The 14,421-nt window shown below is 50.3% G+C and overlaps 1 protein-coding gene across 1 annotated transcript in view; it reads left to right on the top strand.

Moving 5' to 3' along the window:
- Positions 1–949, top strand: part of LOC138355751 (clumping factor A-like) — a 5,581-nt gene extending 4,632 nt beyond the window's left edge. The window contains exon 2 of the mRNA XM_069311148.1: positions 200–949. Within this exon, the coding sequence (XP_069167249.1) occupies positions 200–949 (750 nt within the window). The remainder of the gene's footprint in view (positions 1–199) is intronic.
- The last annotated feature ends 13,472 nt before the right edge of the window (positions 950–14,421 follow it).

Below are 14,421 nucleotides of genomic sequence, written 5' to 3'. Positions count from 1 at the left end.
TGACCAGACTACTGACCAGCCTACTGACCAGCCTACTGACCAGCCTACTGACCAGCCTACTGACCAGACTACTGACCATCCTACTGACCAGACTACTGACCAGCCTAGTGACCAGCCTACTGACCAGCCTACTGACCAGACTACTGACCAGCCTACTGACCATCCTACTGACTAGCCTACTGACCATCCTACTGACCAGCCTACTGACCATCCTACTGACCAGCCTACTGACCAGTCTACTGACCAGCCTACTGACCAGACTACTGACCAGCCTACTGACCAGTCTACTGACCAGCCTACTGACCAGCCTACTGACCAGCCTACTGACCAGACTACTGACCAGCCTACTGACCAGCCTACTGACCAGACTACTGACCAGCCTACTGACCAGACTACTGACCAGCCTACTGACCAGACTACTGACCAGCCTACTGACCAGACTACTGACCAGACTACTGACCAGCCTACTGACCAGCCTACTGACCAGCCTACTGACCAGCCTACTGACCAGCCTACTGACCAGACTACTGACCATCCTAATGACCAGCCTACTGACCAGCCTACTGACCAGACTACTGACCAGACTACTGACCAGCCTACTGACCAGACTACTGACCAGACTACTGACCAGCCTACTGACCAGTCTACTGACCAGACTACTGACCAGACTACTGACCAGTCTACTGACCAGACTACTGACCAGACTACTGACCAGACTACTGACCAGTCTACTGACCAGACTACTGACCAGACTACTGACCAGCCTACTGACCAGTCTACTGACCAGACTACTGACCAGCCTACTGACCAGTCTACTGACCAGACTACTGACCAGACTACTGACCAGCCTACTGACCAGACTACTGACCAGCCTACTGACCAGACTACTGACCAGCCTACTGACCAGACTACTGACCAGCCTACTGGCTGCATAATAAGTAATAACTAAGTGTTGATAAAGGGGCAAAATAAGTGTAAAATAAGTGTAAATTAAGCGTAAATTAAGTGTAAATTTAGCATAGAATAGTGAACATTAAGAAGAGATAATCTACACTTAATTTGTACTTTAAGTGCAAATTTAATTCTTATTATATGCAAATTAAGTGTATATTAAGCATGGATTAAATCCAATTAAGTGTGATTAATCGTTTACTAAGTGTACACTAAGTGTAGATTAGGCCCAAACTGAGTATACATTTTCAGAACCATTTGTTCATGGTCTTTGATATCGAACTATCCTCTGTTCATGTCTCTAATTGCCGATTTAATAAGGCTCATTCTCCAATTGTATACCACTTTGGCAGTACAATCCCATTTAACTGACCAATTTCCTTAAAAAAAGGCTATTAAGTCATACTTGACAATTAGTTTAAATACTTTTAACAATTAGTTAGGATGTGAAATTTTGGTGGGAGGAAAGGTAGGTGGGAGATGAGGTCGTCCAGTAGAGCACTGTGGGTGGGGAGGTGAGGTCGTCCAGTAGAGCACTGTGGGTGGTAGATGAGGTCCTCCAGTAGAGTACTGTGGGTGGTAGGTGAGGTCGTCCAGTAGAGCACTGTGGGTGGAGGTGAGGTCGTCCAGTAGAGCACTGTGGGTGGAGGTGAGGTCGTCCAGTAGAGCACTGTGGGTGGTAGGTGAGGTCGTCCAGTAGAGCACTGTGGATGGGAGATGAGGTCGTCCAGTAGAGCACTGTGGGTGGTAGATGAGGTCGTCCAGTAGAGCACTGTGGGTGGTAGGTGAGGTCGTCCAGTAGAGCACTGTGGGTGGGGAGGTGAGGTCGTCCAGTAGAGCACTGTGGGTGGTAGGTGAGGTCGTCCAGTAGAGCACTGTGGGTGGTAGATGAGGTCGTCCAGTAGAGCACTGTGGGTGGGAGGTGAGGTCGTCCAGTAGAGCACTGTGGGTGGTAGGTGAGGTCGTCCAGTAGAGCACTGTGGGTGGTAGATGAGGTCGTCCAGTAGAGCACTGTGGGTGGGAGGTGAGGTCGTCCAGTAGAGCACTGTGGGTGGTAGGTGAGGTCGTCCAGTAGAGCACTGTGGGTGGGGAGGTGAGGTCGTCCAGTAGAGTAATGTGGGTGGAGGCTGCACCATCTAAGAAAGAGGAAGGTTCATGAGAGTTTATAAAAAATTTTGTCTTCATCTTATCTATCCCTATAAGGCCTGGTACTCACTGAGACTCTCTCTCACTTTCTCTCTCTCTCTCCCATCCTGACTTCACGAGCCCTCGATGGGTAATTCAGCCTGAAACACGACACAGACACGACACAGACAGCCTTCAGGACATATCTGGGGAGTGTTCACATTATGGGGATCACAGCCTCCACTTGGCAATCTGCAATTACTTGTCCGTTGTTGTGGCAATTTCAATCACTCCAGATTAGTGAGTGGATGTGCAGCCTTGCACCAGCAGCACCTCAGAGACCAGTCATCTGGCCTGGTTGACAGTAGTCGACACTCGCTGCTTGACTGCTTGACTGGTTCACTTACTGACTTTATCTTAATAAAGTCTTCCCTGAGCTTTGTGTTTATCTCTGTATCGTTGACAGGTACTTTGTTTATTTTGCTCAAGCAACTCTTGCTGTCTGATTGACTGTCTCGGTGATTGACAGCCTTAATAGTTGATTGATTGACTGTTGAATGACAGACAAGCGCACCGTACAAATCTTCAAGAAACAACAGGAAAATTTGAACAAACAGAAAACACGTGGCTAATAGAGTTTAACTTAAGCATGTGCAAAGTAATGAAAGTTGGGTGTTGGGGACAGGAGTCTGGGTGCACAAGGTACTTATTGAGATGAAAACTTCTTCAAGATTTGAAAAGAGAAAACTATGAGATTGATGTCATACTGAACTAATCTCCTGAAGTCAACATCAACCATACATCATCAGCTGCAGATGCAACGTTGGTCAACATGAGAACTTCCTTTAAAAAGCTAAAAAAGGAGCTTTTGAGGATCTATTATGATATATTCAGGAGTATACCTTTCAGACCATGAGGGTTGAGAGACGCCAGAGATGCAACATTTACCACATAACAGGGAACCAGGAGGCCATTAATGTATGCACGATGCCCAACTGATGAGAAGACTTGCAAGATTATAAGCAACTGCATGACCCGGCATACTAAGATGCTGCAACAATATCTGAAACAAACAGGAACCTGGAGAAGGATATAAATGAGAGAGACACAACTTCCTGAAGCAGAGAAGGAGGCGCGAGTGTGTTCCTACTCATCACCAGTGTGTGTGGGGGCAAACTGACCATCGTAAGGATATGTTTCAAATCAAATGTTTATTTAGGTAAGGTACATACATACAAGAGATTTTAGAAAGAGTGATGAATTTATAGATAGGGCTAGTACATACAATGCCTAAAGCCACTATTACGCAAAGCGTTTCGGGCATGATAAGAAGGTAAGGCACTACCTTCAAGAAGGTGGTTCAGGCGGCCTTAACAGTGCTTGTCGTCACGAGGTAAACTAGCAAGAACCAGGACTTCGTAACGGGGCTCCACCTGGCTGAACTCTCTTAGGAGGAGACGAGGGAGGAGCTGGACCTTACCTCACTTGGAGGAGCTGGACCTTACCTCACTTGGAGGAGCTGGACTTCACTTGAGGAGAGACTGAAGAATAATGATCATGATGATGGTGATGACACGGATGATGGTGACAAGGAAGACGCTGATGACAGTGATAATTGGAGGCAAAATATAATCAATGAACGTTCAAATTATAACGAAAACAAGTTAAAAATCCCACCAGACTGTGTGACAGTGTGCCCCCCAGGCCTGCTGCTGGGTTTATCACAAAGTAAAGATCAAGAGATTAGATTATTACAATATATCATCGTCTTAGTTTTTACCCATGTCTCTTGTGAGTGTGAGAGGTGGGGGCGGGGTGAGAGGGGGTGGAGTGGTGCTTGGGTGGAGGAGGGGGAAGGTGGATAATGGGAGGGAAGGGGAAGGGGTTTTGGGAAAGGGAGTGTGGGTGAGGGGGAAGGAGAGTATGGCTGAAGTGAAACGATAGTGTGAAGGGGATTTCTGAGAGGGGGAAAAGCAGGGGGATTTAAGGGGAGGAGTGAAATTTGCTAGTTGGGGAAGAAAGAATAATTAAGAAGCAACAGACAGATGAAGGATGCATCCCTCACCCCCCACCTACACCCCCGCCCCATCCACCCCCCCACCTGCAGGACCCCCCCCCCCCAACCCCCCCCTCCTCACAAGCCAGACAATAGTAAACTGTCCCCAAAAGCCGAGGTGAGGGCTGGTGGCAGAGGTGAGGGCTGGTGGCAGAGGTGAGGGCTGGTGGCAGAGGTGAGGGCTGGTGGCAGAGGTGAGGGCTGGTGGCAGAGGTGAGGGCTGGTGGCAGAGGTGAGGGCTGGTGGCAGAGGTGAGGGCTGGTGGCAGAGGTGAGGGCTGGTGGCAGAGGTGAGGGCTGGTGGCAGAGGTGAAGGCTGGTGGCAGAGGTGAGGGCTGGTGGCAGAGGTGAGGGCTGGTGGCAGAGGTGAGGGCTGGTGGCAGAGGTGAGGGCTGGTGGCAGAGGTGAGGGCTGGTGGCAGAGGTGAGGGCTGGTGGCAGAGGTGAGGGCTGGTGGCAGAGGTGAGGGCTGGTGGCAGAGGTGAGGGCTGGTGGCAGAGGTGAGGGCTGGTGGCAGAGGTGAGGGCTGGTGGCAGAGGTGAGGGCTGGTGGCAGAGGTGAGGGCTGGTGACAGAGGTGAGGGCTGGTGGCAGAGGTGAGGGCTGGTGGCAGAGGTGAGGGCTGGTGGCAGAGGTGAGGGCTGGTGGCAGAGGTGAGGGCTGGTGGCAGAGGTGAGGGCTGGTGGCAGAGGTGAGGACTGGTGGCAGAGGTGAGGACTGGTGGTGGGAGCCGGTTGACCGAGCGGACAGCACGCTGGACTGTGATCCTGAGTTCCCGGGTTCGATCCCGGGCGCCGGCGAGAAATAACGGGCAGAGTTTCTTTCACCCTATGCCCCTGTTACCTAGCAGTAAAATAGGTACCTGGGTGTTAGTCAGCTGTCACGGGCTGCTTCCTGGGGGTGGAGGCCTGGTCGAGGACCGGGCCGCGGGGACACTAAAGCCCCGAATCCTCTCAAGATAACCTCAAGATAACCTCTAGGGAGGTCGGGCTGACCTAAAGACTCCTGTGGGCGGCTACTCTAAATGTGGATGCTGCGTCCAGAGATAGATTCCAAATCTCTATCTTGACACTCAACACATTTATAAGATTTACAGATTAGCAGACTGTTAGTGCTCTTTTCAATAAACCCTTGAACTCTATGTTTAACATTTCTCTAACCCTGTCCATGGAGGACAGAAGAAAATGTATATATGCTGGTTAGCATTGTAAATGTGTGGCCACGTTTGTGGTAGAAAATAATAAAAAGAAAAAAAAAAGAAAAAAAAAGTGCTCTGTCTTGATCATTAAATGTTGACCAAGAGACCTGACTTCTTGGGTGAAGGCGCGACTTAGCACACGGAAGGTGTGAATGTTTGACACTTCTTCTCATGCCAATATTTCATGACAACTATATACATTAACGTCAATTATTTAATTTATATATAAAATTATTTATGACATTACAAGAGAGGTGAGGGCTGGTGGCAGAGAGCAGAGATGGTTAGGGCTGGTGTCGAGCTGGTGAGGGCTGCTGGCAATGATGAGGGCTGGTGTCAGAGATGAGGGCTGGTGTCAGAGATGAGGGCTGGTGTCAGAGATGAGGGCTGGTGTCAGAGATGAGGGCTGGTGTCAGAGATGAGGGCTGGTGACAAAGGGCAGTGGAGATAAGGGCTGTCGGTGTAGTGGAAGGGACAGGAAAGAGCCCTGGAAGCCAAACAACGGGAGTTGAAGGGGTGAGGGGCGAGGGGTGAGGGGTGAGGGAAGATCTCATTCTGGAAGAGTTGGATGATGATAGGAGAGACAATAGTGAAGGAGAGGCTACTCTCACTCTCCCTCCGACCATTCTCTGGTAGCCTGAATGTTAAGGACTACCTCAGCGACCCGGGACACGACACAAGAGTCTAGCCGGGGAGGGTGAAGCATACGAGCCCTAGGTGAGGAACAATGGCACTTTGGTGTATAGGAGGGAGGGAGGGTGGGAGGGAGGGAGGGAGGGAGAGAGAGAGAGAGAGAGAGAGAGAGAGAGAGAGAGAGAGAGAGAGAGAGAGAGAGAGAGAGAGAGAGAGAGAGAGAGAGAGAGAGAGAGAGACAGAGAGAGAGACAGAGAGAGAGAGAGAGAGAGAGAGAGAGAGAGAGAGAGAGAGACAGAGAGAGAGAGAGAGAGAGAGAGAGAGAGAGAGAGAGAGAGAGAGAGAGAGAGAGAGAGAGAGAGAGAGAGAGAGAGAGAGAGAGAGAGAGAGAGAGAGACAGAGAGAGAGACAGAGAGAGAGAGAGAGAGAGAGAGAGAGAGAGAGAGAGAGAGAGAGAGAGAGAGAGAGAGAGAGAGAGAGAGAGAGAGAGAGAGAGAGAGAGAGACAGAGAGAGACAGAGAGAGAGACAGAGAGAGAGAGAGAGAGAGAGAGAGAGAGAGAGAGAGAGAGAGAGAGAGAGAGAGAGAGAGAGAGAGAGAGAGAGAGAGAGAGAGAGACAGAGAGAGAGAGAGAGAGAGAGAGAGAGAGAGAGAGAGAGAGAGAGAGAGAGAGAGAGACAGAGAGAGAGAGACAGAGAGAGAGAGACAGAGAGAGAGAGAGAGAGACAGAGAGAGAGAGAGACAGAGAGACAGAGAGAGACCGAGACCTTGCGTCTTTCACTCACCTCTACAAGACCAGTCTAGCGGCATTGGTCAATAACCAGGCGTGAGGTAATGACCAACATGTTTGAGGTCACCAGCGGGGCCTGCCAGAGGTCATCACTGCCAGAGGTCATCACTGCCAGAGGTCATCACTAAGACCCGACCCATGGAGTCTAGCTCGCTCAGGGGGACACAATAGTCTTGACCTACGACAAGAACAATGTAATAAAGAGTAAGTGCTTGGAACACAATGCCAGACATGAGGTGTCAAGTGTGAGTGAACACGCTTGAGGAGGAAGGCAGAGACCCGCTCCTCGAGGTGGATATCACACCAAATATATCTCCTGATATACATCAACTGGGTATCATCAGCGGCGTGTGCAAAGAAACCTAAGGTGCGCGACCACCCTGGAGTAGAATAACTATAGGTATCCATACGAGTCCCTTGTGGTGCAGTGGTAACTCAATCGCCCTTAGCCTTGCAAGCGATTTGGTCTGGGTTCGAGTCCTGGCTGAAGAGGATTAACTAAGCACGAGTCCTTAACTGATCACCCCTGTTCACCTAACAGTAATTGGCTTCCTGGTTGTTAACCTACTGACGGATCGTGTTCCAGGGTAACACTACACACACTCACACTTTCACAAGTACACAAACAGGGCAGTCACTCATCAAAACTTAAAACAGACAAGCAGAGACAGACAGACAGACAGACAGACAGACAGACAGACAGACCAAAGAGGGACAGGGACCAAAGAGCCAGAGCTCAACCCCCGTTAGCACAACTAGGTAAGGACAGACAGACAGACAGACAGACAGACAGACAGACACAGACAGACAGACAGACAGACAGACAGACAGACAGACAGACAGACAGACAGACAGACAGACAGACACAGACAGACAGACAGGACAGACAGACAGACAGACAGACAGACAGACAGGACAGACAAACAGACAGACACACAGACAGACAAACACACAGACAGACACAGACAGACAGACGCCCATAAGGAACACGTCACTGCCCATTCTGGAACAAGTCGTATATTCAACACGGGAAGAAAAGTGAGAGTTAAATATCAAATACCCATTTAGGACGGCAAGCACTCCAGCTGGAAAATGTAAACACAGCGCTCTGGAGAAATAACCTTGTTTCAACATTCCAAGAACTGTGGAGAGGCGAGATCCGTGGGCCACCTGAGAGATTATGGCCCAGAATAGGTAGTGGGACTATGTCACATTACGCGGAAATGGGTTATGGGGTCTTTGTCAGGTGAGGGGGGGGGGGCTGAAATGGGTTATGGGGTCTTTGTCAGGTGAGGGGGGGCTGAAATGGGTTATGGGGTCTTTGTCAGGTGAGGGGGGGGGGGCTGAAATGGGTTATGGGGTCTTTGTCAGGTGAGGGGGGGGCTGAAATGGGTTATGGGGTCTTTGTCAGGTGAGGGGGGGGGCTGAAATGGGTTATGGGGTCTTTGTCAGGTGAGGGGGGGGGGCTGAAATGGGTTATGGGGTCTTTGTCAGGTGAGGGGGGGGGGGCTGAAATGGGTCTATGCCAAGTAAAATATTTCACAACAGGTAAAATAGGAAGGAGGTCTACGTCTCACAGATTTCGCTGAAATAAGTTAAAGGATTATGTCAGATTGGGCTACAATGGGTCTGTCAGCTTGGGCTACAATGAGTCTGTCAGCTTGGGCTACAATGGGTCTGTCAGCTTGGGCTACAATGGGTCTGTAAGATTGGGCTACAATGGATCTGTCAGATTAGGGCTACAATGGGTCTGTCAGATTAGGGCTACAATGGGTCTGTCAGATTGGGCTACAATGAGTCTGTTTCACGTTGGGCTGCAGTATACAAGGTTATTAACTGTACTTAAGAGGCCAGGTTGATCTGACATTTTGGTCAGGCCAGAGACAGAAAGCTGGACAGTGCCGCTATCAGGTCAGAAATAGACGGCTGGACAGTGCCGCTAGTCGGGTCAGAAATAGACGGCTGGACAGTGCCTGTGGTCAGGTCAGAAATAAATGAACGGGTGGCGTGTTAGTCCTGCCTGATAAATATCTCAGGGCTGGTGTAGGTGGGCAGGTCTGAAACAGACGTGAGTGCATTCCAGATAGAAGAGAAGGGCTGAAATAGATCACGGGCGGTGGGAAGGGGGAGAGAGAGGGAAGGGGGAGGGGGAGAGAGAGGGAAGGGGGGGGGGGGGGTAGATAGGAGTAAGGGGGGTCAGGGTAGATTATATTGGGCTTCATATATAAGCTGTCAAGGGGTCAGCCAGGAGTTCCAAGAACGGGCCACGCCACAGTCAAGACCTCTGCATTCTCCTGTCACAACACACTTGATGGCCCCCATCACCATCCACCACACAACATCACTATAACACTACACAACATCACTATAACACCATGCCGTACAGTGCATTCTATAACTATATGTCCTTGAACTATACGTTTTAACACATCTCTAACCCTATCCATGGAGGACAGAAGAAAATGTATATATGCTGATAAGCATTGTAAATGTGTGGCCACGTTTGTGGCAGAAAATAATAAAAAAAAAATAAAAAATAAAAGTGCATTCTGTGAAGCATATAACATAAATGTAGAAAGTAGAGAGGTTTGCAACCATACTGGTGCCTGAGCTAAGAGGGTTAAGCTATGAGGACAGGTCAATGAAACTAGATCTCACAACCCCTAGATTATAGAAGAAACAGAGGAGATATGATTACACCATACAAGATACTGAGGGGTAGTAGACACGGTGGGTAAAGACAGCCTCTTTAAACTGAGAGAAAGTGTGACGAGAGGACATAAATAGAAGCAGGAAACAGAAATCAGTCGAGGAATGTGTAAGGCAGTACTCGTACCCTGTACTGGTGGAATGTGGAACAAGTGGAATGACCTGAAAGAAGGTGTGGAAGCCACCTCCAGCCACAACTTTAAGGCCAGACTCGACAAGGAATTCGAACGTCATAAGAGTTCAATTATAACACAAGGCTAGTAGTCGGGATATTAAGAGCTAGATCTCACTCCCCAGTAGTCACTATTAGGTAAGAATTCATATGCAAATACTATCAGCCCTTTTTTCCCCAGCCTTTGATTCTTACCATCTGCCCCTATCCTCTAGCCTCCTTTCCCTTTCCTACCCTTCCTTCCCTTTCCCCTCCCATCCACCTTCTGATCTTCATCTCTTTCCTGTCAGTGGAACACCTGGAACAGACGTCATCATGGGTCCACAGACCTCCTGGTCTCCGGTACCAGGCCACAGAGACACAGGCGAGGCACCAGGCCACAGACACACAGGCGAGGCACCAGGCCACAGACACACAAGCGAGGCACCAGGCCACAGAGACACAAGCGAGGCACCAGGCCACAGAGACACAGGCGAGGCACCAGGCCACAGAGACACAGGCGAGGCACCAGGCCACAGAGACACAAGCGAGGCACCAGGCCACAGAGACACAAGCGAGGCACCAGGCCACAGACACACAAGCGAGGCACCAGGCCACAGAGACACAGGCGAGGCACCAGGCCACAGACACACAAGCGAGGCACCAGGCCACAGAGACACAGGCGAGGCACCAGGCCACAGAGACACAGGCGAGGCACCAGGCCACAGAGACACAGGCGAGGCACCAGGCCACAGAGACACAAGCGAGGCACCAGGCCACAGAGACACAAGCGAGGCACCAGGCCACAGAGACACAAGCGAGGCACCAGGCCACAGAGACACAGGCGAGGCACCAGGCCACAGACACACAAGCGAGGCACCAGGCCACAGACACACAAGCGAGGCACCAGGCCAGGAAAGAGCAAGCACCACAGGGATAAGTTTCCGGTGTACGAACAATACAAACATGATGATACTAATCGACACCGGTGAATGATTACGTAATGGCTTGGGTGGAGGTGGTCAAGTTGAAGACACGGCCATATGACCTCAACCCAACACGTTCACACTGCTGAGAGGCGGGACGAGGTCGCAGACACCAGTAGGGGCAACATTCACGAAGGAGTTACGTAAGCACCTACGAACCTGTCCATCTTTTCTCAATCTTTGGCGCCTTTGTTTACAATTATTAAATAATTAATGAGCTCCGAAGCACCAGGAGGCTGTTTATAACAATAACAACAGTTGATTGGCAAGTTTTCATGCTTGTAAAGTGCTTAATAAATGTAACCAAAGCCGTCAAAGATTTAGGAAAGATGTACACGTTCGTAAGTGCTTGCGTAACTGGTTTCGTGAATGCAAATAAGAAAACATTCTCTACTCGAGTTAGACATTAATAGATCCGGGAGGTTACATGTTAGAGGACCCGAGTTCGAACCCTGGGCAGGGTGCCAAGTAGCCTTGAGGTAAACAGAGTCAGCGCTCTAAGGTAGAATACAAACACTAATTCCAGCTCCTACCAACCGGTAAAAAAAAAAAAAACAAGATCACGTCCAAGGTCACCCAAGCGACCCGACGACCCTCACCCCGTCCTCAACCCCGCCCCCCCCAACCCCCCACCTCGCCCACCCTGAACCCCGCCCACCCCGCCCAACCCATCTTAACCCTTTCACCAGCGACACTGACGGACGAAATAAGAGGATCAGATTGATGGCCAGAGTGCCTGACTCTGTACACCAGTGCCTGGGGGTGCCTCCATCACCAGCCCCTCCCCCACTGTGTGCACACACACACACACACACACACACACACACACACACACACACACACGCCCACATTTACGCCGATGTTTGCGGATGACGCAAAGTTGATGAGAAGAGTTGTGACAGATGAGGATTGCAGGATCCTCCAAGAGGACCTGGACAGGTTGCAGAGATGGTCAGAGAAATGGCTACTGGAATTCAACACGAGCAAATGTAAAGTTATGGAAATGGGACTAGGAGATAGGAGACCAAAGGGACAGTACACAATGAAGGGGAACAGCCTACCTGTGACGACGCGCGAAAGAGACCTGGGGGTGGACGTAACACCTAATCTATCTCCTGAGGCACATATAAATAGGATAACGACAGCAGCGTACTCTACACTGGCAAAAGTTAGAACATCATTCAGAAACCTAAGTAAGGAGGCATTTAGGGCACTTTACACTGCCTACGTGAGGCCAGTCTTAGAGTATGCCGCCGCATCATGGAGTCCCCATCTGAAGAAGCATATAATGAAACTGGAAAAGGTTCAGAGGTTTGCAACGAGACTCGTCCCAGAGCTACGAGGGATGGGGTATGAGGAGCGCCTGAGGGAACTGTGCCTTACGACACTAGAAAGAAGAAGGGAGAGGGGGGACATGATAGGAACGTATAAGATACTCAGAGGGATTGACAGAGTGGACATAGACGAAATGTTCACACGGAATAGTAACAGAACGAGGGGACATGGATGGAAGCTGGAAACTCAGATGAGTCACAGAGATGTTAGGAAGTTTTCTTTTAGCGTGAGAGTAGTGGGAAAATGGAATGCACTTCAGGAACAGGTTGTGGAAGCAAATACTATTCATAATTTTAAAACCAGGTATGATAGGGAAATGGGACAGGAGTCATTGCTGTAAACAACCGATGCTCGAAAGGCGGGATCCAAGAGTCAATGCTCGATCCTGCAGACACAACTAGGTGAGTACACACACACGCACACACACACATACACACACACACACACACACACACACACACACACACACACACACACACACACACACACAGGGGCCTGGTAGCCTGGTGGATAGCGCGCAGGACTCGTACTTCCGTGGCGCGGGTTTGATTCCCGCACCAGGCAGAAACAAATGGGCAAAGTTTCTTTCACCCTGAATGCCCCTGTTACCTAGCAGTAAATAGGTACCTGGGAGTTAGTCAGCTATCACGGGCTGCTTCTTGGGGTGTGTGTGTGTGTGTGGTGTGGAGAAAAAAAATAGTAGTAGTAGTAGTTAGAAACAGTTAATTGACAGTTGAGAGGCGGGCCGAAAGAGCAAAGCTCAACCCACGCAAACACAACTAGGTGAATACAATTAGGTGAATACACACACACACACACACATACCTTCATGAAACGGACAGAGAGAAAGATCTAGGAGTTGATATCACGCCAGACCTGACTCCTGATACCCACATCGAAAGAAAAACATCGGCGGCATATGCGAGGCTGGCTAACATTTGAACTGCCTTCAGAAACCTATGAAAGGAATCTTTCAGAACCTTGTACACCACATATGTAAGACCAATCCTGGAGTATGCGGCCCCAGCATGGAGCCCGTACCTTGTCAAGCACATGACGAAGCTGGAAAAAGTTCAGAGGTATGCCACTAGACTAGTCCCGGAGCTAAGAGGCATGAGTTACGAGGAAAGGCTGCGGGAAATGCAGCTCACGACAATGGAAGACGGAAGAGCCCGGGAGACATGATCACCACATACAAAAATTCTCAGGGGAATTGACAGAGTAGACAAGGATGGACTGTTTAATACGGGGAGAAGGGGGGGGGTCGCGAACAAGGGGACACAGGTGGAAACTGAGTACCCACATGAGCCACAGGGACGTTAGAAAGAACTTTTTCAGTGTCAGAGTAGTTAACAGACGGAATGTACTAGGAAGTGATGTGGTGGAGGCTGACTCCATACACAGTTTCAAGTGTAGATATGATAGAGCCCAGTAGGCTCAGGAATCTGTACACCAGTTGATTGACAGTTGAGAGGCGGGACCAAAGAGCCAGAGCTCAACCCCCGCAAGAACAACTAGGTGAGTACACACACACTGGATTATGTACCCGAGATGTACCGGGGTGTACCGGGTCACGTACCGGGCCACATACGTGTAAAGAGTCACGTACGGGCCACGTACCGGGGTGTACCGGGCCACGTACCGGGGTGTACCGAGTCACGTACCGGGCCACATACCGGGGTGTACCGAGTCACGTACGGGCCACGTACCGGGGTGTACCGGGCCACATACCGGGGTGTACCGGACCACATACCGGGGTGTACCGGACCACATACCGGGGTGTACCGGGTCACATACCGGGGTGTACCGGGCCACGTACCGGGGTGTACCGGACCACATACTGGGGTGTACCGGGCCACGTACCGGGGTGTACCGGACCACATACCGGGGTGTACCGGGTCACATACCGAGGTGTACCAGGCCACATACCGGGGTGTACTGGGGTGTACCGGGTCACATACCGAGGTGTACCGGTTCACGTACCGGGAGGGAGGGGTGACAGGCACTGTCCACATTGATCAAGAAGCGGGGACAGGCTGGACGCTACAACTGAGTCTTTTTAATTAAACCTCTATCGAAGACGGAGAGGGGGGTCCCCCCCTCTACCACAAGAAGAGGTCCCCACTACCACTAGAGGAGGTAGAGGGGACCGTACTACCACCAGAGGAACAGAGAGAGGCACCCCTACCAGTAGAGGGGAGAGAGAGACATCCATATATGATGAAACACATGTGAAGAACCTCTCACACACTCACAGCTCCCTGACAAGAGAGAGCCAGCTTAGCTTAGCTGCCAACACCCACACATCGTGTCAGCAAGGCGGACAGCCCGCCTGCTTTCATACCTCTCACTTTATTTCACACTTCTAAACTTCCCTTCACCTATGCCTCTTCTTCCTCTTTACTCCCCCCACCCCCCCAAAAAAGAGAGAGGAGTTGGAATGTGTGAGAGAAAAGGGGAACGTATATATATATATATATATATATATATA

Source organism: Procambarus clarkii, chromosome 6, assembly GCF_040958095.1.
Source record: "Procambarus clarkii isolate CNS0578487 chromosome 6, FALCON_Pclarkii_2.0, whole genome shotgun sequence".
Classification (NCBI taxonomy): domain Eukaryota; kingdom Metazoa; phylum Arthropoda; class Malacostraca; order Decapoda; family Cambaridae; genus Procambarus; species Procambarus clarkii.
The sequence above is the reverse complement of the archived record's forward strand: the minus strand, read 5'-3'. Positions and strand labels throughout refer to the sequence as shown.